Source organism: Calliphora vicina, chromosome 1, assembly GCF_958450345.1.
Source record: "Calliphora vicina chromosome 1, idCalVici1.1, whole genome shotgun sequence".
NCBI classification, from domain to species: Eukaryota; Metazoa; Arthropoda; class Insecta; order Diptera; family Calliphoridae; genus Calliphora; species Calliphora vicina.
Window position 1 is genome coordinate 158,823,177 of NC_088780.1, and position 27,452 is coordinate 158,850,628.

The 27,452-nt window shown below is 30.4% G+C and overlaps 2 protein-coding genes across 2 annotated transcripts in view; one reads left to right on the forward strand and one right to left on the reverse strand.

Moving 5' to 3' along the window:
• The window catches only part of Map205 (Microtubule-associated protein 205), a 395,519-nt gene that overhangs the window by 196,179 nt on the left and 171,888 nt on the right, over positions 1–27,452 (forward strand). The window lies entirely within an intron of this gene.
• yellow-e (L-dopachrome tautomerase yellow-e) overlaps positions 1–27,452 on the reverse strand; it is a 102,611-nt gene that overhangs the window by 3,758 nt on the left and 71,401 nt on the right. The window contains exon 2 of the mRNA XM_065510759.1: positions 1,701–2,342. Within this exon, the coding sequence (XP_065366831.1) occupies positions 1,701–2,144 (444 nt within the window). The 5' untranslated portion in view covers positions 2,145–2,342. The remainder of the gene's footprint in view (positions 1–1,700; positions 2,343–27,452) is intronic.

The following is a 27,452-nucleotide window of genomic DNA, read 5'->3' on the forward strand; positions in this document are numbered from 1 at the left end:
TGAATAAGAGAATTGTGAAAAATGTTTAATTAAAGGAAGTCATAATTAAATCAAATAAAAAATACATTTATTAATAAAACATTTTATAGCCGGCGAAATTTCGGTAATATAACACTGTGTGTAATTTTTTAAGTCATGGAAATATTACCATAAAATTTAACCAAAAAAAAAAGGAACGTGTCTCCCAGTTTTTCCCAAAGTCATGCTCTTTTTTGGGCCCCCAAAGAAAATATTCACTTTTTTGCAAAAATGACACTGAGATTTTTGCAAAAAATTTAATATTTTCTCAGGCTCATATCTTGAAAACAGTTCGGAATTTTGATTTACTCTCTGAGGCAAAGTTGTAGTCCTTGTCATAAAGACAAGGAAACAATCAACTACAAAAATGTACCTAAGATCTCAAAGAACAACTTTCTAGAACATATGAACTTCCTAGGAATGATTTTTAACACCGTTTAGGTAGTTCAATATTAAGAAAAAACTAAAAGAATTAAGTGTTTTGGGTAGGGTTTTTATCCCGGGAATTCCCGGTACAAATTTCCCGGAAATTTTGCCAATTTTTCACTACCCGATTCCCGGGATTTTTAGTGGGGAATTATTATTATTTATTTGGGGTTTTTCGTATGAAAATTTAAAAACAGAATTCATTATTTATAGAATTTATTTCTATTGAATCATTCTAATTTCTTCTTCAAATCCAAAACAAAATAGCTTAAAAAATTTATTAAATGATTAAATTTTTCTTCAATTAAAATCTAGTACAAAAAAGGTTTAAGACAATTTTTTCAATTAATTTTGTAAATGATTTGATTTAACAAAAATTTAATCATTCAAAATTTAAATAAATTCTGTTATTAATTAACTTTAAAATTAATTCAGTTTAAACAAAAGCTTTGGAAAGAATCTTAAAAATTAAATATTAGGAATGGATTTACGGAATTTACGGAAAGGCTGACATTTGTTAATTACGGATTAAGATTTTAGTGAATTAAGATCAAATTTTATTAATTAATTCTAAGCTCTGATATTTAGTAATTATAACATTAAGTTTTTATATGAAATTTGGCCATAATATTCCTAATTTACAGTATCATTATATATTTCGGGAATAGCCGGGTACCCGGGAATGTAGAAAAAAATTTACGATTCCCGGGAATCAAAAAAGGTCGGGAAATTAAAAACCCTAGTTTTGGGCCACAAACTATTAAATTATTATAAACTAATACTTTTAGACAGCTTTATAAAGATTTTTGCGATTTTGATCTTGAAGATGAAGTTTTTTGATTTTATATGTTCACAATTTTTGTTCTTTATCACAAGGGCTACAACTTTACCTCAGAGAGTAAACCAAAATTCCTAACTGTTTGCAAGATATGAGCCTGAGAAAATTATCACTTTTTGGCAAAAATGACACCGAGGCCCCAAATCTTTGGGGGCCCAAAAAAAGTGCATGACTTTGGGCAAAACTGGAAGACACTGGACTTTTTTTTGGTCTTTTATCACGTACTGGTGTCCGTTTATGGTTATATTTTTTTTCGGCGCACTCTTTATTTGAAATCATACAATATTTTCAAGCGCTTAAATTTTGAATTTTTATTAAAAAACTTTTGAATATTTTGTAAATTTATCAAGTTAAATAAACATGAAACAAATTCATAACAAAAATAAATAACTAAAAGTTAAAGGAAAAAACAACATACCTGTAAAACTGGTGAATCTTCATAGGCTGATCTTGAAACCCAGTTCAATGTTGACGGTACACCAGAAAACAACTTTGGCGTTGCAATAATAAAACGATCCTCGGTCACAACAAGGCCAGTTGCCAAGATATTTGATGGATTAAAGAAATTCATGTCATTTATGGGGGCATGCGACAGGAAGTTGAACGTAAACAGTTTCCATTGTTTGGCCAATTGCAATGATGATGGTCGATGTGCTTCCAGCAAACGATGATTGTTGTGTGGCGGCTGATATTGCACGCCACAACACAAGTTCAAAAGTGTAGTCAAGATTATAAGAGCAAATGTAAACATAATGTTTTCACCACATTTATAATGTTTACGCTTATTATGATTAATTTTCAGACACGGTAGTAAACTTGAAAAACTGCTGCTACTCTTTGCCGCCAAATGCTGCTTCATCATTATTTATAACGTTGGCCGTTGATCGTACGTTGAGTATAAGCATAAAAATAAATGTTTGCAAGTGAATGAATATGCAAAATTGTGATCAATCTTTTAAAAATCTCATAAAAATGTTAATGAACCACAGCTATTGCTTATAGTGGTGGACTGCAGCAAATTATAAACAACTTGTTTTAGCCAAAAATCGCCCAAAAAAATCTGTAAATAAAAGAATAAACAAGAAACAATAAAGTTTAGTTTTTTTTAATAAAAAAAAATAGTAAAATTATACTAAATGCTTAAATTTATGAGTTCATTAACGAAATGTTTCATTATTTGAATGATTTATTGCGACTGTGGCCGCCAACATGTTGTGAGACATGTTTTCAACAGTTTTTATTTCAATTGATTTTAATTTTTTGTAACGCCCATTTGTTCAAGAAAATTTCAAATGACAAACCGATAAGAGTCTACATTTTAGGGTGAACCGAAAATTTGTTTTAATGGAAAAAATGCATTATGCACTATTGCAGTTTTTGGTACAATTTTTTTTCAAAATACATATTTAAATTTAGATTTTTTTTAAAGTATCTGAAAAGAGGCAAATATCTAAACCATATTGCAAAGATGTACATGCAATTATTTTAATAAAATGCAACACGAAAAAATATAACCATATACGGACACCAAGGCCCGTGTCTCCCAGTATTGCCCAAAGTCATGCACTGTGTTTTTGTCATTTTTGCAAAAAAGTGATAATTTTCTCAGGCTCATATCTTGCAAACAGTTGGGAATTTTGATTTACTCTCTGAGGCAAAGTTGTAGCTCTTGTCATATAGAAACATATAGAATCAAAAAAACTTCAGCTTCAAGATCAAAATCGCATAAAACTGGTGTCCGTATTTGGTTATATTTCCATGACTTAAAAAATTACACACAGTATTATTTATTTAATGAAACACCCTATTATATAATTATGGAAATTATTTATTATTTGTTTCTGTAATTTTGTTCATTATTGCTAAGTATTTTAATTAATAACAATCATAACTTTAATTTTTTAATCATACTCGATTATTAAATTGACTCTTGCAATTATGACGCTTATTTGCTTGCTGAATTCATTCAGTGTTTTGTAATGATTGAATTGATTGCATTTAGTAGGTGGCCATTAAATTGCTTGTTTGTGATGGCAGTTTAGCACGTGTTTGAATAAATTAAATGTTTTTATTTATGTATTTAAAGTGTTAAGTAAGTTTTAAAACAGTTGATTAGTTATGAGAAATGGTGGGATAATTATATGGCAACAACTTATGGGTTAATATCATTTTATTTCGAACCGAAATGAATTTTTACTAACTCACATATTATTTTAATTTGAAGAATATGTTATAGTCTTAGCTGCTTATTATCTGACATATAAACCAAGTCCATATTGTATATTATTCAAATTGTATAGCCCTCTAAAGTTGGAATTCTCGGACATGAAAAATTTGTAATGTAAATTTTGTAAATTCGTAATGTAAACTTTGGAACGCGTCAGTCTATTTAAACAAACTTGGTGGCTATTGATAGAATTCATAGAAAATTGTGTTAGTTGGTAAAGAAAAACGATCATAACTTTTGAACCCTTTGGAATCCCAATTTGTAATTTTCACATACTAATTATACTTCAGTCTATTTTCTATCTATTTTGTCTATATTGCTTAAACTACATTTTCCGATTTTGGAGGTCATTTTGCTAAGATATTTACTTTAAGTTTTTTTAACCCTCCGTTAGTCGCAATTATAAAAACAATATTAAATTCAAACTATTTAAAAGAAATAAAATTATCAAAAAATAGCTTAAAATTTAGGGTGTTTAAAAAAATGTACACTAAACAATTTTTCCCTGTATCAACTAGATCAGTTGCGACTAACGGATGGTTAATAAGTTTTCTATGGAATTGAGGCCACTTCAAAATATATATTTACCGGATTTGGATTTAACCACTAGGTTATAACCCTAAAGGTGTGTTTGATGTCATTGTCGTGCTGGAATCTCCAAACTAGGGCCATATTTTCCTCAGCGTATGAATACTTAATATCGTTTTAATATGAATGGGACCCATACATTTTACTTTGAAGAATAGCCCCACACTAATAATATTACTACCGCAAAACTTGAGTCCCTTCGGTCTTCCTACAAATGTTCCCCTCTTAAATTGTATTTGAATTCATATGAAAAAGAGACCATTTTAGATGTTCTTTTGGGTTTATTAGAAATAAGAGGAACCAACCCAGCCACATTTAGCCTGCGGCTGACCATTCCAAAAAATAAGATTTATCGATGTCATCAAAATAGGTATTTGTTTGTGAGATGAAACAATAAATAATCACTCGGGCTTAAATCCGGAGAATAGGACGGATGAGGGAGCAATTCGTAGCCTAATTCATGGATTTCTGCCATGGTAACTGCACATGTGAGCACCCTTGCATTGTCCTGGTGAAAATAACTTTTTTCTTGGCAAAATGCGGTCGTTTTTGTTTTCAAATCCTTATGAAATCAACCCAATAAGTTGATATAATATTCGCCATTGATTGTTTTACGCTTTTGAAGGTAGTCAATGTGGATTATACCGACTTTATTGGCTGACAAACCCCCATTGGCCTTCTTTGAATTCAGTTTGGTCTATGGTGTGTTGCGGTGTATTCACGTTTCGTCCACGATTGTGTTTGTGGTCGATTGTGAGCAAACGTGGCGCCCATCATGTGGAAAGCTTTCTTAGACAAAAGTAGGGATGCCAAACGGGATTTGTTAATCCCGAAAAATCCCTGGATTTTGGGATTGGCATCCCTAGACCCAAGTGATCAAATAAAAATTCAAACCACTGAGCCATGTGCGATGCCTATGGCTTTCACAATCTCTCGCACATTCAATCTTCGATCGGCCAACACCATATAGTGAACTTTTTCAATTTTTTCGGGTCTGGAGACCTCAATTAGGCTTCCAGAACATTCGACGTCTATGGCCACTGTGAAATTCAGTAAACCACTTTGTCCCATTAAAATTGATGGTGCGTTGTTCACATAGTATTTATCATACTTAGCCTTGGTTTGAGTGATGATTTTCTATTTTCTCCTCAAGCCACACGGAAGTCTGCTATCAATGGTTGTCAAATACTAACTAAATGACACAGCTTGTTCATATTATGACAGGATTCAACTGACAGATGTCTGTAGACACGGACTTATTGACACGCCCTGGTATAAAATGACATGTCTTTGAAAACTGAAATTATGGAATTTCATTTTCCATTGTATTGTCACTCACTGTTTAGTGAGAGTCTTTTTCGAATCGTTAAAATTTCAATTTGCAGGTATCACGCTGGCGATACTTTTTACATTGAACCTAATGGATTTTATTTAAATTAATTAAATTATTTTTAAATAGCAAACCCTCGTACATATTTAAAATATCTTAAAACAAGTAAGAAAGTATGGTCGGTCAAGCCCGACCATATAATACCCTACACCAAGTAAATGAGTAAAAATATTTTTCTTTTAAAATATCAATAATTTACATTTTTGAGTGATTTTCGGAAGTGGGCCTTATATGGGAACTATGACCAATTATGGACCGATCACCATAAAATTAGGTCGTGTGATTTATGTCTATATTAAAGTTAACTATGTTGAATTTTGTGTGTATACCAACATTTTTAAGCGATTTATGCACGTTAAAGTGATTTTCGGAAGCGGGTCTATATGGGAGCTATGACTAATTATGGACCGATCGTAACAAAATTTGGTGACATGAATTTTGTATATATAAAACTTATTTGGAGCGCAGTTTGTGGAAATACATTTTTAAATTAAACATTTATGACCGATAAAGTCCAATTTCGGAAGGACATTTGTATGGGGGCTAGGTGAAATAATGGACCGATTTCAGCCAGTTTCAATAGGCTTCGCCCAAAAAATAATATGTACCAAATTTGATCGAAATATCTTCAAAATTGCGACCTGTACTCTGCGCACAAAGTTTACATGGACAGCCAGCCAGACGGACATCGTTTAATCGACTCAGAAAGTGATTCTAAGTCGATCGGTATACTTTAAGGTGGGTATTAGACTAATATTTTTGGGCGTTACAACCATCCGCACAAACGCATAATACCCTCCCCACTATGGTGGTGTAGGGAATAACAATATGAATGTTTTTCATACAATTAATGAAAAACTCTAAAGCAAAATATTTTGAAATGATAATTTTCAATTGCTGATACATAAATGATGAAGACTTACTGCCAGTTTCTCGATGTAGAAAGTCAGAAGTTAGTTTATTCATGAGTGATTTTCTGAAGTGGGCCATATATGGGAACTATGACCAATTATGGACCGATCACCATTAAATTAGGTCGTGTGATTTATGTCTATATGAAAGTTAACTATGTTGATTTTTGTGTGTATACCAACCTTTTTAAGAGATTTATGCACGTTAAAGTGATTTTCGGAAGCGGGTCTATATGGGAGCTATGACTAATTATGGACCGATCGTAACAAAATTTGGTGACATGAATTTTGTATATATAAAACTTATTTGGAGCGAAATTTGTGTAGATACATGGATAAATTAAACGTTTATGACCGATAAAGTTCAATTTCGAGGGGACATTTGTATGGGGGCTAGGTGAAATAATGGACCGATTTCAGCCAGTTTCAATAGGCTCCGTCCTTGGGCAGAAAAAGTAATATGCACCAAATTTGATCGAAATATCTTCAAAATTGCGACCTGTACTCTGCGCACAAGGTTTACATGGACAGCCAGCCAGCCAGCCAACCAGACGGACGGACGGACATCGTTTAATCGACTCAGAAAGTGATTCTAAGTCGATCGGTATACTTTAAGGTGGGTGTTAGACTAATATTTTTGGGCGTTACAAACATCTGCACAAACGCATAATACCCTCCCCACTATGGTGGTGTAGGGTATAAATATGTATGCACTTGGGTGCAATATATTCAAAATATATAAAAAATCAAATCATTGTACAGTAAAAGAAAAAAGGTGGGTCAAAATGGACAACATTTTTTATTTTTTATATAAAAAATTAAAGTTTTAAACAACTATAACCATTAGAAATACATACTTATTACACGCATAAATTTATTTTTGCTCTAAATTTAATTTCATAAAACTTTTACAATTCAAGTTGTTAACTCTAACATGACAGGGGTACAATACAGGGCCATAATGTAGCCAACGAACCATTGCAAAAACAGGCCTAAACAAAAAAAAAATAAAACATTGAACCAGCAAATAAATTACGTTAGACATGCGTTTGATTGTAAATGAGCCTACATAGACACAGATTTCGATAATCATACTTATAGTTAGACCCAAATTTGCATACGAGTACCTTAAGAAAACTGCAACATTTATGACATGACATGCAAAAATAGCATAGATGTAAGTACTGGCTTAAATGGCGTTGAACTAAATGTTATGGTAATATATTATATATTTGTTATTTAGTTTATAAGTTGTGTAACTTCAGTTTGTATTTTATCAATACACAATAAATAATGCATGCAACCAACATACATATGTAAATATTTCTATTTTAGTCTTAATTAATGTTTTTTTATTCAAATATGTTTATTTATTTCTTTGATAAAAGTAGAATCAAATAGCAGACACGAAAGAGAGAAAAATAAAAACAAGCGCAAGCAACATTTACCACATGACATTTGTAACCCTATGAGTTGTTTCCTGCAATATCGGTCGGATCAAAACAACAACACAAACTATAGCAATACCAGCAACAACAGCAGACAACAATAACATAACATGGAGAAAAACAATTTACACGAAAAACATTTTAAAGTTTCGCAAAAATATTTGTTGGTTAAAAAATTGGTTTCGCGAAAGATTTCAATCTCATCTTTTTTTTTTTTTTGGTGCACAAAAAATTAGAGCAAAATAAGAAAAATCATACACAAAAATGGCTAAAAAAAACAAACCAATGTTGGTATCAAACTTAACACCTTAAAGACCCAACAAATTCGCAAATTGGGTCAAGCCAAATGCGAATTTAAAGCTTTATGCTAATATTTATTATGGTTTTTTATGTTCAATAAGCAAATATAAAATTGAAAAAGCAATAAATTTCACTGCATTTGTTTAAAGCTTATAAAATCTACATAATTATGCAATATGCTTATTTAAAAATTCATTGAATTATAAATTTGAATTTTTTCTTACAAAACAAAAGATGATAGTGATGCGAAAAAAGATGCAAAAAAAATTGCAATAATTTATTAAATGGTAAATGTGTTTTCTATAATTTTGCAAAAGTTAAACTATTTAGGGTGTGTCTGTCTAGTGCATCAGTTATTGAATATTTATTTAACAAAATCTATATAGTTTTATTATTAGATATTAAACTGTAATAAAATAAAAATAAAATTCTTTTTTTAAATTAATAACGAAATTTCCAACCAAAGTTGGAAATCAGACTAATTAATTTTTCAAATACACACAGCCTCAAAAGTGAGTAAACACCAGTGAATTTTTTGATTTTTTAAGATCATGAAAAACATTATAGTTCGACTTAAATCTTTTTTTCAGAACCTTTATTATTCAGCCCAAAAACCAAATCCTCTAAACTGCCCGAAGCTAAGGCCAGTGGAGAGATATTGGGCTTTTGTTAAAAGAGAATTGAAGATTTTAAACGGAGATGGACTACCTGTACGAACAAAATGTCAGAAAGCACTATAAAAACCTTAATGGAATGGTTTCCGGAATAAGTTCATAAATTCATCACTATTGATTAGAACTATAAAAATAATATTAAAGTTGTAATAATTATGTCAATCAAATAAAAAAAATAAAAACTGCAGATTTAGTGGTTTCTCTTTTATTAAGAGTTATGTATGTTACGTTTTAACTTTTTCAAAACATTGGCTTATTTCCCTTAAATAAACCGGATACTTTTGATTGCAAATAAAAGCTGTTTAGTAGTTTAAAAATTGTAACAACTCTTTATTTATTTAAAATGTACAACAACAGAATTATATAGTCACTCAATGTCTTTTATACACGTTTATAAATTCGCAGAAATACAGACACACTTTATAATGTACACGAATTCACTTGAAAAATACAGCACACTGTTGATGTTTATTCGAATAGCGTCTCTGATAATCACACTAACGATTGCAAACTCTGACACTATTTATAATACTGCCATCTGCACTCTAGATTGCTCTTTAACTGTCAAAGCTCGAATATTCTAGATCTTTCTAATACATACGCCATCTGTGGCGTACTTTCTACAATGTTCTTTAACTGAATATTCGAATTCAAATATACGGTCGCAGCAAACAGCGTTGCCAACTTACGATCAATGGTCAACTGAAAGCTTTTATTCAATGTTAATAATGCCCACAGATATTTTACAGTTTGCTATTACAGCACTGCTATTTGAAAGCATTCTGCTACTTTTAAATCAGTCGTTAAAATCGTTACATTTGAATTCAAGTACAATTTCGTAACAGTATGTTAAGATTTTTTGATCACACTCCTTAGATTATATTTATTTTAAGATTTATTAATTTAATTATTAAAGTCTAAACTAGAATCCAAACATTTGCATTAGATTTATTACAAGATTAATTAATCTAATTATTAATTGGCATTTCACATACAAGTCAAAAACCTCACTATCCAACTAAATTTGTGATATTGCGAACTATTCAAACTTAACTGCCATATTACATTTTGTCTTTATTCATTGTTAAACAAAACTCTTAAAAAATTGGAAAATACGCTGATTAATAAGCAAAATATTATAAAACATGCATTATTAAATATGCAAATATACAAATCAATGATAAAATGTGTGATTAAGTAAAATAATAGAAAAGCAGCAAATGCATAAAAAACCGCCCCAACATATTGTTAATTGTACTAACGGTATCCATAAACTATTGTTAAAGTTAACAAAGGTTTAGCCGACGAATTTTTTATAGGAAATTTGCTTAATAAACCTTTGTAAATTTTGACAATAGTTTATGAATACCACTGTTAAGGTGTATTGTGTATGATATCATAAAATTATTGAAAGAAAATGTATTAAGATCATAAACTCTGAACCCTAATTATAGAGTTACAAGTTTTTTTTATTATCACTTGACATCATAAAGCTTTTTTAAAATTTTATTAAGATCATAAACTCTAAACCCTATAAACTAATGCAAGTTTGTTTTATTATAACTTGACATTATAAAATTATTGAAAATTTTATTCAGATCATAAACTTATAACAAAATTTTGTAAAAATTTACTTAAAAAAATATCACTTCGTACGACTGAGTTGCAAGAGCGTTAATGCAAGATCAATATATAATACACACAATAATGGAATTTTATAAATAAAATAGAAAAACAAACTCAACTTGGTGGCAATGGTAATCGGTTACATGTACAAAAAAAGTACATTTTAAAGTACTTTACAAAAAATAGTAATAAAAACAACACATAAAAAAAACATTTTGTTAAACAAACTTAAATGTTAAATAATGCGCGAACAAAAACAAAAAAACGGTTGATGACTAAAGTGGCTAGACTGAATTTTATGTGCCAACAGAGCTAACGAATAATTAATTCTTGAAATTGAACATTTTACTCTAGCAAATAGAATTTAAATTTTAACTGATTTAACTGTTTTAGATATATGCCAACTCTTTCTATATAAATCTGCATTTAAAAATTGCACATGTTGCTGTCATTGTCACTGCTGCTGCTGCTGAAACTAACTTTTTATATTGTATATTTACTAAAACTGCAGAACTGATTGTTTCCATTGCTAATAATATTCTGTTGGATATTTTAAACAAATATTCCATGGTCCAATTTAATGTTTAGCTATGATCAGGTCTGGCCGCCAGCCTGTTTGCCTGACTGAACTCACTCCATTCATTAAATAGCGTGTGGATTGTTTTCTTAACGTTTTGTTTATGTCAATTTTTTTTGTTTGTTTTGTTTTTTTTTTTGGTATTTGACTGTTGATAGTTTTTGTTGTTGTCTCTAAACATATTGTCAGTTCCATGTTGTTTTATTTATTTTTTTCTTAAATTTGACGTTTACTTGCAGATTTTTTCTGCAAATTTGTTGTTTTTCTATTTAACAACAATTGTTTAAGGAGTGCAAATAGTATATGTTTTTTTTGTTTGCTTTTACCCTTAGTTTTCTTGTGTGTGCTTGTGTATTTTTGTTTCTTAATTAAATTAGAGCCGTATTTAGTTGAAACCCGCAACGTTTTAGTTTTGAAAATACTTCAACGTACAGGTGATCAAATCATTTTGTCCGAAATGCATAAAATCGTTGTTTATATTTATTTATTGTATATTGACTGACGAAAGAACTACTTTTTGTTTAAGGATTTGTCGTTAAAAGTATTATTATAATTAAGTAATTTATTTACCAATCATTTCTATACTTAATGAATTTAATTGGAATTTTAGCGATTTGTTATCGCATTTCGGTGATTTTAAGTTTTTTTTAAAGTATTTTGTTAAAATAGTTGAATACTACAAAAATGGATTTGTAAAATAATAGTAACAACCATAGATGACAACTAGAAAGGTAACTAACTGAGAGGCAAAAACCTAATTCATGAGAATGTATTGCCATGCATTTTGTTATTTGTAAAAACAGAGTAATTTTTTCCATTCATATTTCTACCTCCTTCCGTTATATGTGTCTATTCTATGGTAACAACAATGAAATAATAAATTGTTAATTTTTGAATTTTATATTTGTCATATGTAAGTTAGTAGTTTAATTTCAATTCTCATTTATAAGGTTTTGGCAATAGGTCCGTGACTTTTTGAATATCTCTGCTCATACATAACTGAAACGACACTGCTCCTGTCAACAGGTATCTGTCAGTTGACTCCTGTCAAAATTTGAACAAGCTGCGTCATTTAGTTTGACAGCCCTTGATAGCAGACTGCCTCGACTAGAGAAGAAATTTGAAAAAAGTGAATTTCTATATGTTCGATTTAGATAGAAAATACGAATGAAAATTTGGCAGAGAAAATTATGAAATAGTTAAAAAAAAACATATTCCATTAGATCAGGGATGTATTTCATTTAATTTACACTAATACAGGGTAGGCAAATTTGAGGTGAAGAAGTAAATTGTTTTGGAAACATCCATTTTTGACAAATTAAGATGTAATGTATTGTTATCAATTAGGGTTCCTAATAGGCAAAGTTTTACCGGAAATTCACAACTAAAATGTTTAAACCAAAACAGAAAAATTCGGTCAGGTAGACTGAATAATTGGTTTAGCAATAAATTCAAAAACTTAACAATGTTTTTGTTTAACGGGAAAATTACTTTTCTAGTCAATGATACGGGTTTAGATTTGAAAAAGTTCACTTTCGAACCAAAATACGCATGTTTTTTATATTTAACTCAATATTATTACAATATTAAAAAATTCTCGGCAATGAACAGATTTTTTTGTAATATTTTCCGGGAATGGAAAAGTCCGGGCAGTTAGGAACTCTAAAGCCAATGTAAAGTAGAAATATGGGAATCAATAACGGAATACAATGTCGGTAACCTATAGCACGTCGGCAGACGTTCGTTTTTTTGCTCGAAATTTAGAACCATATCATCTTTCTGAATTTCATCTTTCAGAGCATCAGTTGTTTGTGGTTTGTTCACGTAATTCCGGTCTTTCAAATAGAAAAATAGTCCAGCATTAAATCAAGAAAACTAGGCCCACAATTGACATCTAGAAATTGTGCAACAATTGAATTGTTTGATAGGCTATGGGATCGTGGACCCGTCTAAAAGCAACGATCATTGATGAGTCTCTTTACATAACCGCCTAAACACTAAAGATGATTTTTGTTTTTTGCAAAAAACATAGTTCACAATTCATAATTGGAAAGCTTGCATGCTTCCGAAGTTTGTTCTAAATAAATGTTAAATGATGGCAGCTCAATTCTTGACATTTCATCATTTGACATTCAATTTACTTCCTAACCTCAAATTAGCCCACATTGTGTAAACGCGTTAACTCACTCTTTATTAGATTAGGACGGGTTTTTATTGAATGCATGATAGGGCCAATGGGGAAGGACATAGAGGTGGACATTATTTACAAATTTGATTAAAAATCGTTGGTATTGAAAATTGACCAAACAGGTTATGTAGCATCAGAGTTATAGACCAAAATGTGAGACAACCTCCAAAAAAGTTGATATTTTAAAAAAAAAAATATTTTTTTATTTAACTTTATTACACGATGCAATAAATTTCTCTAAAGTTATCGAAACGAGCCAATGATTTAAATAAACATCGTAAAACTCTTTTCAAATTATTTTATAATAAAATAAAAAAAATCAAATTAATTATGTGTTTAAAACAATGCCATTAAATTGTTAATACAATATTCAATTGTGTTTAACAGAAATGCTATAATTTTGTATTAATTTATTACTGTTTTTTCACTTAAACAAATGACCAATTTGTAACAGATTGCAATTATTTACAGTGAAAGCTCTCAAATAGCAACTCGTAAACATACTGTACAATAATAGTAATTGTGGGCTGATCAGATAAAAACAATAAAATTATTAATTGAATTCATTTCAGTTCAATGCAATTGTGTGTCAGTTAATTCAATTGTTTGTTAAAAGACAAACAAATTTCTTTTCAAATAAAAAAAACAATACGTGAGTTATTAAAAACCAACAAATAAAAAAAAATCTTAAGTAAGTAATGAAAAAATTATACCTTGACATTGTGTCTACAAAATCTTTTTTTACTAATTTATGTACCATTAAAATTAGTCTGTTGTTAAGCAAGTAATTTGTATATTTTATTTCAAATATTGTTTAATATCTAACTACACATTTCCTCAAGTTTCATTTAAAATCACATTAAAGTTGTTATAACCATTCAAGTGTGTTTCATTTTAATTACTTTAATTTGTGTTCTTTTTAAATATGAATTTCTAAAGATTTTGTTTAACATTAATTGTAATTACTTGTATGCCTAAAAAGTTATTATGGCTAGTTATGTTGTCGTTATTCAGATAATTAGTCTTCCGGCTTGCTACTACATATTCTCCATAGACAAGTTTATAATTGTCTGCCTCAACCTTCAAACATTATTTTTAAAGAGAAAAATCAACACGCATCTGGAAAATTGTTAATAGTTTACATTTTTAGTTGGTTTTTTTTTTATTTGAACAGGTTATTTTCAAAATTTTCACCAACCACACACTCAGGCGTTACAAGTTTTGTTTACATTTAATAAGATGTTAACAAATTATTTAATTTAGTTTTACTTTTAAACCAAAATATTAAATAATCTTGTGTTATCAATACAAAACTTGTAGTAAAGAGAGAAACAGAAAAGAGATGTGATATTGAAATATGGAGACCAGGGATGGCAAATGAAAACAAGCATTTAAAATTGTACTTTTTTGAAACTAATTGTACCAAATCACTTAAAATAAGATAAAAAGTATAAAATATCTTTTTCTAATGTTGTACTAAAAAATATTTTAATATTTGAAACTAAGTTATTCTGTATTCTTTAATTTAACTTTGTTCAATCTTTCTAATTATTACAGAAAATTAAAAAAAGGTCTCTCTTTTCGGTACATTTATACCATTAAACTCCAATGCTTGATTCTAAATTTTTTAAAAAGTATCATTAGAAGAAAATGTACCAATTTCCCTTTACCATCTTCAACAATGTACAAAACTGTTGTCCCAGATTTAATTAATTGAAATAGGTTTGAAATATTCATATACCTATATCAATTTATAAAAAAATCATATTTAATGGAAAAAAATATCAAAATATTAATGATTTCAACTCCTTAGTCTGCTTTTACACAGGGCAAGTTTTCTTGCGCAAGTCTAGAGTTTATAGGAGAGAGAGGCAAGAAGAAAGAAGAGGGGTACACACTTGCTTGTACTGGCAAGTCTCTTCAATTCTCTTTTGTTTTCTCATTTTCACTATGGCGTCTATTAGGTTTTGACATACAAAATTGAACACAGACTTGCTGTGTGTAAACAGTCGAGCAAGTTTAAAAGGGAATCGAAGAGACTTGCTTCAAGTAAACTTGCTGTGTGTAAAAGCAGACTTAGTTCAAAAATACCAAATTTATATTCCAACCAAAACCCAAAAATTTATTAATTAATGAAATAAAATTTTTTAATTTATTTTTTAAGCTAGAAATTATTTTACCAAATGAGTCATTGATGTACCATGGTACTTTCCATATTCGAATTGTACCAAAAAAGTACAATTGTATGATGGAGACGCTTTATTGGACCCAAGTTTAACCTCAAGGGTTCGAAAAGATTACTGCCTTGCGGGAAATTTGTGTTTAGAGGACATATCACTTCGATTGTCTAATTGTGGCAAAAAGTTAACAATTTATCAATGAATTTTAATGAAATGTGGTTGAAAAATGTTGGACCTGATTGTCTATAATGATCCAGACTATATATATACATACTTTTCAACGGAATGACAAACTTAAAATAACCAAGATTGAAGCAGTTCATATTTTAAGGCCAATAACAAATCCAACCTGTTCCAAAGTGAAGCGTATCCCAGGAAGAGTACTCGGACGGAGCACGGTCTGGACAATAAAGCGGGTGAAGCAAAACTTCCTAACCACTTCACTTTAAATACTTTTTAACGGGTATTGCAATATGTGGGCTAGCGTTGTCATGATGGAATATTACGATTTCATGTCTGGCCGCATATTCTGGGCGATTTTCGGCCAATGAAAGTTTCAAACGAATCAGTTCCGTTCGGTACAGGTTCCCTGTAATGGTCTGGCCAGATTTCCGTTGCTAATAATAAATAGGACACTTTTGCGAACTCCAAATACAGAGCATTACCTTAGCGCCATGGATATCGTAATGGATCAATTTTTTATCGCATGTAATGATTCGGTGCAAACATTATTTTCTTTTACAACATTCAAACTGCATTTCAGGCCTACAAAATCGTCTTTCAAGGTCTCTCAGCTTCAATTCATATGGTACCCAATTTCGCTACTTTTGAATGAATTCTGTTGCTCGCAAACCTTTTGAATTTGATGCTTGAGTAGCTCCCAATGATTATCCAAGCTCTTGTTGAATTTTTCAACAATAATCATGGTGTAATGTTTACAATTCTTGATCTTCAAACTTTTTTAGCTGGTCTGAGAGATCTATGACTTTCGTTTCAAAATCTCCACTTCTGAACCACACAAACCATCTCTCGCACGTTGAAACCGATGGAACATATTCACCATAAGCTTTGGTGAACAATCGGTGTGCTTCAGAGGCACTTTTTTTCAAATTAAAGAAGTAAAACAAAACTTCCCGCATATGACGCTTTGTTGGTACAAAATTCCACATTTTTGAAGCAAAAAAAAACAACGTTATTTTGGGAAAATGTTTCCCAAAAGGAACTAGCTTATCCCCCAACAATAAATTTCAGTGAATTTATCAATTTTTGGCGATTCAGCACACTAATTCTTCCCGTATAACTTTTTGATAAAAAAAAGTTGTTGTTTACACAATAATGTTCAATAACTGAGTGAGAATAAATGTCAGATATGTAGCCTTCAAAATGACATATAAGTTATTAAAAACAAAAACCGCGTTCAAAAGATACGCCATCTATTGTAAGTCCCGCATTTTTAAGTTAACACCCAATAATACTGGAATAATTTTAATGTACCGTTCAATCTCTGTTCAACTAGAAATTCTATTATTAGTCGAATATTCAGCATAATTTTGAATATTATTGTAATTTGTATGGTCCTTTTTACTTTGTATGCTTAGATTATTTCATGTAGAATTATTTAATAACCTAATACATTCTACAAATCAACTGGATTCTATGTGACCTCTATAATATTTCCCGGATATAATACTGAAGGAAATGTCTGCTAACTTCCAAAAAATAACATGTATCAACAGCAATGGGAAGATAATTAATGTCAAGTTTAAAATCAAAATACCTCATGGTATTTATTAATTTAATTAACATTTCTTTATCGGCTTATTTATATTTTCTGCATAATTTCTATATGTTTTCTAATCTTCAAAACATTATTGACACAATTTTATTGCCATTCTTTTTTTACTCCAACTGCACTTGTTCCCACAGATTTTGAGTTAATTTTATATTTTGTAGCAATGTGTGAATTAAATTAAAAAATAACACACACAAAAATGGCCAAAATTGATTCATTGTTAAATAAATTGTTTCATTGTTTTTGTTTTCTGTTGTTTGGTTTTTTTGTTAACTGCTAAAATACATTTTATACAATGTTTTAGCATATTCTTGTTACCCAGTTAGTCAGCGTATTATTATTTAAAAATCTTGATAAGACAGTCAGTCCGCCGTCATTCGTCTTGTAGTCGTACTACCATGTGTGCTGAAAATGTAAATGCAATAATTATCCATGTTTTTGCACTATATTTTTTTTTACTCATGTAATAAATAACATTCTGAATTAAATAAACAAAAATGCCCGGTAGGAAATTGTATGTTTCAACTATGCATATTAAATAGGGTTCCTAATTTAGCAGACATTTGACATGCCCGAACCAAAACAGAATATATGCTTTTGGGTTAGTTCCTCGACCTCTTACAAAATGCCTTAAAAGATGTAAATTTAAACCCTCCTTGAACAGTAACATGTTAAAGTGTCAGAACTACATCATTTTCAATTGTATTTCAGACATTCCTAATTGTATTTCAGAATTTTCTGATTGTATTTCAGAATATTCCAATTATATTTCAGAAGTCCCCATTTGTATTTCAGAAATTTCTAATAATATTGGGTTTATGACTTACAAATGCGTGATTTACAATAGATGACGTATCTTTTGAATAACTTATATGTAACTTTGAAGGATACGTATCTGTCATTTATTCTCACTTAATTATTGAAAATTATAGTGTAAACCATAATATAACAATAAAAGGTAGAATCACTACAAAATATGTTCTCAATTCTACATGCCTTGAATTGTCAGACTAATATAAAATAAAAGTACAATTGAAAAAAAACATCAAAAATTAACTAAATTGAAAAATATTTTAAATTCAATTTAAATGTTTATTTGAACAAAATGTCGTAAGATTTATAAAATGTCCTGAAAATAAAATTAAAGAATGGAGTGCAGCCTGCGGTGTTGAGCTGAAAAAAAACACTCACGGATTTGCATGCATCATTTCAATGACTCCGATTATATTGAACTGTATTTCAAATATAAACAAAATATTTCTCAATTTTCATTTGTTATTATTGGTATTTTTGGATTTCTGTTTTTTATTTTTCTATTATTTGACGTAACAAGACATAGCATTTTAAACTCTCTCCCTAGTGATTCTACCTTCTAATGGTTGTATCATGGTGTAAACAATAAAGTGTTTTTTGATTTGAATATGTCGAATTTTGTGACAACGAAGCGTCATATGCGGGAAGTTTTGCTTTATTTTTTTATTTTGAAAAAAGTGACGCTGAAGCACACCGATTGCTCTCTTATGGTGTACGTGTTCTATAGGTTTTAACGTGCGAGAGATGATTTGTGCGGTTCAGATGTGGTGATTTTGACCTGCCAAAAAAGCTTGCAGTCATTACTCCATGAAGATTGTTGTAAACTCAAAAAGAGCTGGCAAAATCATTGGGAGCAACACAAGCAGCAATTTCAAAACGTTTGCGAGCAGCAGGATTTCATCCAAAAGGAGAGAAATTGGGTACCATACGAATTGAAGCCGAGAGGTCTTTGCAAGACGAGTGTGCATGACCGAAATGATGCTTGAACGCTATAAAAGAAAAGACCAGGAATTGGAGGCATTACTCCATGATGATTGTTGTAAACTCAAAAAGAGCTGGCAATATCATTTGGAGCTACTCAAGCAGCAATTTCAAAATGTTTGCGAGCAGCAGGATTTATCCAAAAGCCACACGAATTGAAGTCAAGAGACCTTGAAAGACGATTTTGCATGTCCGAAATAATGCTTGAACGGAGGCATTACTCCATGAAGATTGTTGTAAAACTCAACAAAAGTTTTCAAAATCATTGGGAGCTACTCAAGCAACAATTTCAAAACGTTTTCGAGCAGCAGGATTTATCCAAAAGCAGGGAAATAGGGTACCATATAAATTGAAGCCGAGAGTCCTTGCAAGACAATTTTTCATGTCCGAAATAATGCTTGAACGTTATAAAAGAAAATCTTTTTTGCATCGAATGTTTACTTGCGATAAAAAATGGATCCATTAAGAAACCCGAAGCGTAAGAGATCGTATGTGAAGCACCAACCAGCCGAATCGACACCAAAGCCAAATATCGATGACGCGAAGATAATTCTCTGTATTGGGTGGGAGCAAAAAATTCCTATATATTAAGAGCTGCTGACATCTGACCAAACCATCACAGGGAACCTGTACCGAACACAAATGATCCGTTTGAAGCGACCATTGGACGAAAAACGCCTAGAATATGCGGCCTTACTTGAAACCGCAATAGTCCATCATGACAATGCTCGGCCACATGTTACAATTCCTGTTAAAAAGTATTTAGTATGAAGTGGTTGGGATAATTTGCCTCACCCGTTTTATAGTCCAGATCGTGTCCCGCCCGACTACTACTTGTTTCGATGCAGAAGACTCCCCCTGGAATACGCTTCACTTTGGAACTAAATATCCTATAATGGCTCGATTCGTTCTTGGCCTTAACCCTTAATATCCCTCTGGTACCGCCAGGAACCAACCAAAACAAAATAAAAACTTTGTTGAACGATTTTTGTGTAAACTTCCCGCTGCGATATTTCTTGATACAAGCGCCACAGTTTGCGCCGATTGCCACTTGAAACGACTTAATTTGACACATCTATTAAGGTGTCACAAACTCGAAAAAAAAAACTTTAACGAAATTGTATACTTTGAAGAAAATAATTTGGTGTTAAATACGTAAAAATTTAAGCTTAAAAAACTATTTCCGTGATCGTTAAAGAGTCTAGAAGCTATTGTGAGTGTTTAAAACATTATTTTTTTTTTATTTATTGGATTTTTAAAATTTTTGGTTGATCCCTTGCGGAACCGTCAGGCACCGGGAGTTCGAAATTTACCAAATATAATATTATATACCAAAGTTTTTGTAACGGTTTCTTTCAGTTTGTTGATTAGAAGTGTCGCATTGAATTCGCGATTTTAGAACAGAAGAAGAGCTTTGCTAGTTTATTAATTCGGTTGCATGGTCGGAAAGGGTTAAAAAATAAATTCTTCCGTTTCTTATTGGAATCTATAGGTGAGAATCTAAATTAGGGAAAATTGTTTAAGTAATTCGTTTAAAAAAAAGCTTTTTTCAAATCAACATGTTTAATTCATTTAAATTAGAAATTTCCTGAGAATTTTATAAACCAATCCCGGGAAACTTTTTCCGACTAGGAACCCTATTGTATGTAATATGATAGACAAGTTGATACGAGTTCTTGTGGTATTTAAGTGGTAAATAGATAATTAAGAATATTATTATAATATGTAGTTGTATCACTATTTTGTCTAAACTGACCTTTTCTATATTAAATAAATGTTTGCAGTAATTCCGACTGGTTTTAGTTTAGTTAATTTTTTTTTTTTGTATTTAAATATTTGTTCTTTTATCATGGAGGTTTAGTTTTTTTTTGCTCGCAAATATCCGTTAATACCAACAGCCCAGCCCCACCTTTTAAATAAACGTTTGGTGTTTGGTTTTTTCTTGTGTTTGCTGGGTTTTTTTATAACAAGAATTTCTAACAATTGTTTGGCAAATAAATTGCTCTAAATCTTGTGTAAATGTCAGTTGTTCTTTTTCTGTTGTAGTTGTTGTTTGCCTACAGAGTTTTGGAGTCTTAGAAGTGGGCGTGTTTTACAGTCATTTGTATGGAATTGTCTATTATTTATCCCATTGTTTTCAATCTTAAGTGATATTTGTTTTATTGTTAAGGTTTTTTGCTATTTTACTGTAATATTTGTATAATTCTATAACACAGTAAATCAAAGCTATTTATACATTTTTCAATAATTCTAAAAATAATTTGTAAAAACCAATGACTAATTAGACTAATCTGGATTAGCGGCTTTACAGCTTTCGTTGAAAAGTAATTCCTTTCCAAAAATATTGAATTTATTCTTTTGACATTCTGCTTAGAGCTAAACTTTTTTACAGCGTGTGTTCAGCCCAAATATTGCAAAATAATTGCCGATTCTTATTGAACTACTTCTACCAATTTGGCTTAAATGCCACTTTTTTTTATAAGTATACAACATATTATCAAACATCTTGATTTTTTTTTCAATATTCAAACTTAATACTAAATGTTTGAGACAAATTGTTTTAGTCATTATTAGAAAAAACTCCAGCTGTTGTTGTGAACTTTAAATAACAAACATTTAAGGCAAATTTAAGTTTCTGAAATTAATTGAATATATAAATGTTAAACAAAGAAATAAATGTCAAATTCATTAAATATTTACGTGTCAGAATTAAACTATTTTTGGTAAATTAATTAACGATTTCGTACATTAATTTTTGTTTAATTTTTTTCGGCAAATTCTGTACATTTTAAACAACGCTGAGAAAAATTGTGGTCAATTATTTAAAGCATACAAGTCCCATAACATGTGCAAGATGACATATCACTACACTTGTTCAAAAGTTGATTTTTTTGTTTAAATTGCTTTAAGAAACTAAACATTTTAATTATTGAGTGAGTCTATGACTTAAACATTTATTAAAATGTTTAGCTTTCATTTTGAAACGTTAGTACAATATAAATTTATTAAATTTACTGAGGGTATTGGTCATTGCTGGCTATGAACTTTTCCCATCTTTCTGGCAACATATGGATTCCGAGCCAGAAGAACTGCTCATTTCTTGAGACCAAGAACGAATCCAGCCAATGTCGGATGCACTGTTCTGAAGAGAGAGCGTTCGATCGAAGCAACTAGTAGTCAGACGGGGCAAGGTCTGAACTATAAGGCGGGTGAGGCAAAACTTCCCAACCACTTCATTCTAAATACAACATGTGGCCTAGCGTTGTCATGATGGAATATTACGGTTTCATGTCTGGTCGCATATTGTGGGCGTTTTTTTTCGGCTAATTCTCGATTTAAATGAATCTGTTGCGTTCAATACAAGTTCCCTGTAATGGTCTGGTCAGATTTCATCAGCTCATAATAGATAGGACCCTTTTGCTCCCACCAAATACGGAGCATTACCTTAGCGCTATGGATATTTGGCTTTGGTGTCGATTCGGCTGGTTGGCTGCGCTTCACAATAAATAATAATTAGGTGCAAACATGATTTTCTTTTATAGCATTCCAGCAGCATTTCAGACATAAAAAATCGTCTTTTAAAATCTCTTAGCTTCAATTCGTATGGTACCCAATTGTCCTGCTTTTGGATGTATCCAGCTGCTTGTAAACGTTTTGAAATGTTTGATTGAGTAGCTCCCAATGTTTTTGCAAACTCTTGGTGAGTTTGACAACTGGTCCTTGAAATCGGATACAAATGATATAACAAAATCAAAACTTCTGAATTGCACAACCCATCTCTGGCACGTTGAATCGGTAAGCAATCGTTGTGCTTCAGCGGCACTTTCATTCAAATTAAAGAAGTAAAGCAAAACTTCCAGTATATGACGCTTTGTTGGCACAAAATTCGACATTTTTTATGAACAAAAAATTAATGACAGATACGTACCCTTCAAAGTAATATATTAGTTACTAAAATAGTACTGGGAATATCAGAAATTTTTTACGGAAAAAACCATCACTCAAATAAAGGCTAAGCTTGATAAATAATATGAGAACTATGCACCATCAATTTCAATGGTAAAAAAATTGGTTTATTGAATTTCGTTGTGGCCGTACAAGTATAGAAGATGTCGAACGTTCTGGACACCCAATTGAAGTCTTTACTCCCGAAACAATTGAAAAAATCACGATATGGTGTTGACCGATCGGAGATTGAAAGTGCGTGAGATTATGGAAGCCATAGGCATCTCATATGGTTCAGTGGTTTCAATTTTGAATGATTGAGAAAGTTTTCCGCAAGATGGCTGCCGCGTTTGCTAACAATCGGGTGAAGTTTCCATGGCAAAAACCCTTGAATTAGGCTACAAAATGCTGCCTATTCTGCGAATTTAGCCCCGAGTGAAACCAACAATCTTATTTTTTGGAAGGGATAACAAAAATTGGAGAAACGTTGGACAAATTGCTTAGAGCTCAAAGGAGACTATGTTGAAAAATCAAATCATTTTTATCCAAAAACCTGTGTTTCATTCCAAAAGGCACTAACATTCTTATGCGACATGAAAGCAGCTTAGCAAATGTTTCCATACCATGAAATTAAACTGTAAAATGTTGAACAGTTTTTTATGATTTTGAAATCTAAGGAAGTTAACATTCATTTGAATGTACTTATCACAAATTATACAGATATGAATCAGCTGATTTCAATAGACAAATAACAAAAGAAAATGTCAAATTGGTTGCGGTTTGAAAAGAGGGACAAATATATTTCATACTCGTTTTCTATGAAAATTGTATTTTATCTCTAGCTCTGGAAATCACAACCATTGAAAACTTTTTTGACAACTGTCATTTGTTGCATATCTGTAATAATCTGTGGTACTTATCAAGGTTGGCTACCGATTCTAAACGGTTAAAAGGTAACGGTATTTACTGTTATTATTAATACAAATTTGAAAAATTAAAAAATAAGATGACATAACTTGAGTTTATTACATTTAAAATTTGATAAATTTTAATAAAATCTAAAAAGTAAAAATTTGTATTTTTATATTTGAAATTATTTACAGAATATCAGTAATGGTATTTACGATTATTTATTTAGGTAACGGAGCTTTTCTGTAACGTTAGTTGAGTTGAAAGGATATTTTAGGATTAACGGTAGGTAATCTTGCTACTAATATTTATTAAAGTTCAAGTGTGTTTTTATGATTATGTAAAGAAATTTAAACTTAATTTTTTTTAGTTCAATCCCTTCAGTTTTTACCACAGTTAAGAGATTTCCTTGCACATTCGGTGGATAGTTTTGTTATAAATTATGAATTAAAGAAAACGCTTAAACAATGTTCAAAAACCCGGAATGTTTGATGTACTAATTATTTTTGTAGGATTATTTAATCTGTGGAATATTTATTGTTTTGTATTGAATTATTCATATAGGTTCCAATGTGCGTTGTTTATTTTTTTCTTATTACTGAAAGCATTACGAGGAAGTCATTATTTGTTATGTTAAAATGTCATTCAAGTAATAATCAATCCTTGCTATCTAACTTATTTTTTAACAGATTAATAGGAGTTTTAAACAATGTAGAGATCAATAGATTATTATTTAATTCATTACTTTATAAATTTATCCATAAAACTAGCTGTTTTTTTTTTAAATTAAAATTTAACATTTTATTTATAAACTAAAACCTTTTTGAGTTTAATGTTTTTTTTAAGCAGCATTAAAAATTAAACTGTTTTTTTCCAGGTTTATTTCTTTTAAACACTTGTTTCAGTATCTCTTTTAATAAAAATAAAACAGTGCAAGGTTTTTTGAAAGTCATATGTATAACATTAATTTTTAATTAATTGTTTTATACATAAACTAAGAAGTTTGTTTTTACTCTTTTAATTCTTTTGTGGTATTTTTTTAACACATTTTTCTTATAAAACTGCATACAAATTAACAATGATAAGATCACTGATTTTTACATAATTTTCTTTTTGAACGCTACTTTTACTTTTTTTTTTGGAAGGAAAGCATTTTTTCGTTTATTAACACTTTTATGTTGTTGGGAGTTATTAAATCGAAACCGGATATAAAAGATTTAGGTAAACAGGTACATGATGTTTTTCATTTTATGCATGTTTGTACATATATTTTGTTTTAATTTGATCTACTTTAAAAAAGTGTAAGTGAAATTTTTTATGTTGTAAATTAACCAAAATTTGTTTATATTTTATTATTAACCATATATAACCGCATAATATAATTTATTTTTATGATTTTTTAATTACTTGTGTTTAAAAGTTTTCTTACTTTTATTATTTAATTAATATTTTGTAAAATTTATTAATTCAAATAAACCGCTTAAAAGCAACCGAGGGCGACCGACCGAATTGTTCAGTAGTTGCAATTTGACTGTTGGTGCGCCGCTGAAAACCTTCAGTTTTATAAGAGTAAACTACCAAAACAAACTAAAACGAATCTTAAAGATACTACCGGTAAATATCAACTATATTGTACAACTCTACTCTATACTGTAGCTCAATTCAAGCGGAGTTGTTTCAAGTAACTTTACTACACAAAAGAAGCGGATGGATGAATGTTTATATGAAATTGTTTAAACATTTAAGCTGCTCTCATTCATAGCAAAAATCTCTTATATTACAACAAAATGTGATAATAATAACATTTGTTATTGTTTATTTAATTTTATTCAATTCTTTTAGATTCATTCATTCATTACAGTTTGTTTTGAAAATCTGTCAGAAAGACTGTGTTTAGTGAGACTGGTAAACAATAACCAGAGAAAAAAATATGAACATGATCACAGCCATAATTTTAATATGATTGCATGATATTCAACAATATTATAGTCAATGTAGTTATTCATATTGTGGCAATCATGTCCATGATCATGGTCATGATAATATATTGCTCATAATATGGTAAACCTCATCATAGAAATGATTACCACAATCATGTCAAATGAACCAATTTTAAAAATCGATGTCTTCCGATCTGGACCAAAGTAAGACCTATTGGATAGTAATTCAGACACAATTTTTTAAGATCGGTCAAGTACTCTCTGAGTTATATGTGTTTTTCTTATCCATTATAGTTTAGATAGCAATTTCATCAATCTTTCAAAAAAAATATTCAAAAAAAAAATAATAATTTCCGAAATCAAAAACTTTTTTGACTTTTTTGACAAAATGGGCCTTTTTTTCCTCAAAAGAAAGCTTAGATATTTTCCTTGAAGACCTATTTGCTCGCTTAGTGGGATGCGAGTTCGATATCTATCAAAATAAATGTTTTGTAACTAAAAACATAAAATTTTTTACTTTTTTGGCAAAATCCAAAACTGTTGATTTTTTTTCCAAAATTTTTTGCTCAAAAGAAAGCTTAGGCCTTTTCCTTGAAGACCTTGTGGTCGCTTAGTGGGATGCGAGTGGGATATCTATCAAAATAAATATTTTGTAACTCAAGACATAGATTTTTTTTTTGCAAACTTTTTTCCAAAATGGGCCCTTTTTAAATTGCATTTTGCTCAATAGAAATCTTAGGTCCATTCCTTTAAAAGGTTTTTGGTCGTTTAGTGGGATGCGAGTGGAATATCTATCAAAATAAATATTTTGTAACTCAAGACATATAATTTTTGACTCTTTTTTTGCGAAATCTAACTTTTTTTCAAAATTGGCACTTTTTTCAAATTTGTTTTTGTCCAAAAAAAAAGCTTAGGTCTATTCCTTTAAAAACTTGTTGGTCTCATAGTGGGATGCAAGTGGGATATATATCAAAATAAATGTTTGTAACTCAAGACATACAATTTTCATCCCGATCGGAAGACATCGATTTTAAAAATTGATACACTTGACATGAAATCCCCCATATACTTACTCATCAGAGAAAAAAGTAGTCAATGTATCCCTTATAGACAGTAATTTTCGCTAATGTCTGTTTATATATTTTGGGTTATGTGCTCTTTGTACATCCCATGTAATCTAGAGTGTAGTCACTTTAAATGTTTATTTTGTACTGCACTTTTTATGAGTAACTCTTGCAAATTGTGTTGATATAATTCTCATACAGTTTATTTTCTTTTCGCTTAAGTATACTGACATCCCATGACACCTAGCTTAAAGTTAATTTTTACTTTAGTGTCTCTAAGTAACCCACGTTATTTTGCAATCTAATGAAAAGTTTTTCGGAGGAAGGTTTGCTTACAAGCATTCGGTTATTGGACTGTCTATTAGATGTCATTTTAAATGACTATTTGAGGTCAATTAGCACCGTACATGTGCTAGTACTAGTTATGTAGCTGATCAAGTATCCATTGAAGTAGCTGGTAAAGTAACAGATTCTATGTAAGCGGTATGTGAATCCAACGTGTTGACTACTTTGGACCAGCTATCAACATCCCCCTCCAATTATAGACCCGGATCCGCGCCAGCCCTAAATGATAGTTAAAACTACTCCACTAGTTCGGAACAGTCTCTTAGAACTGC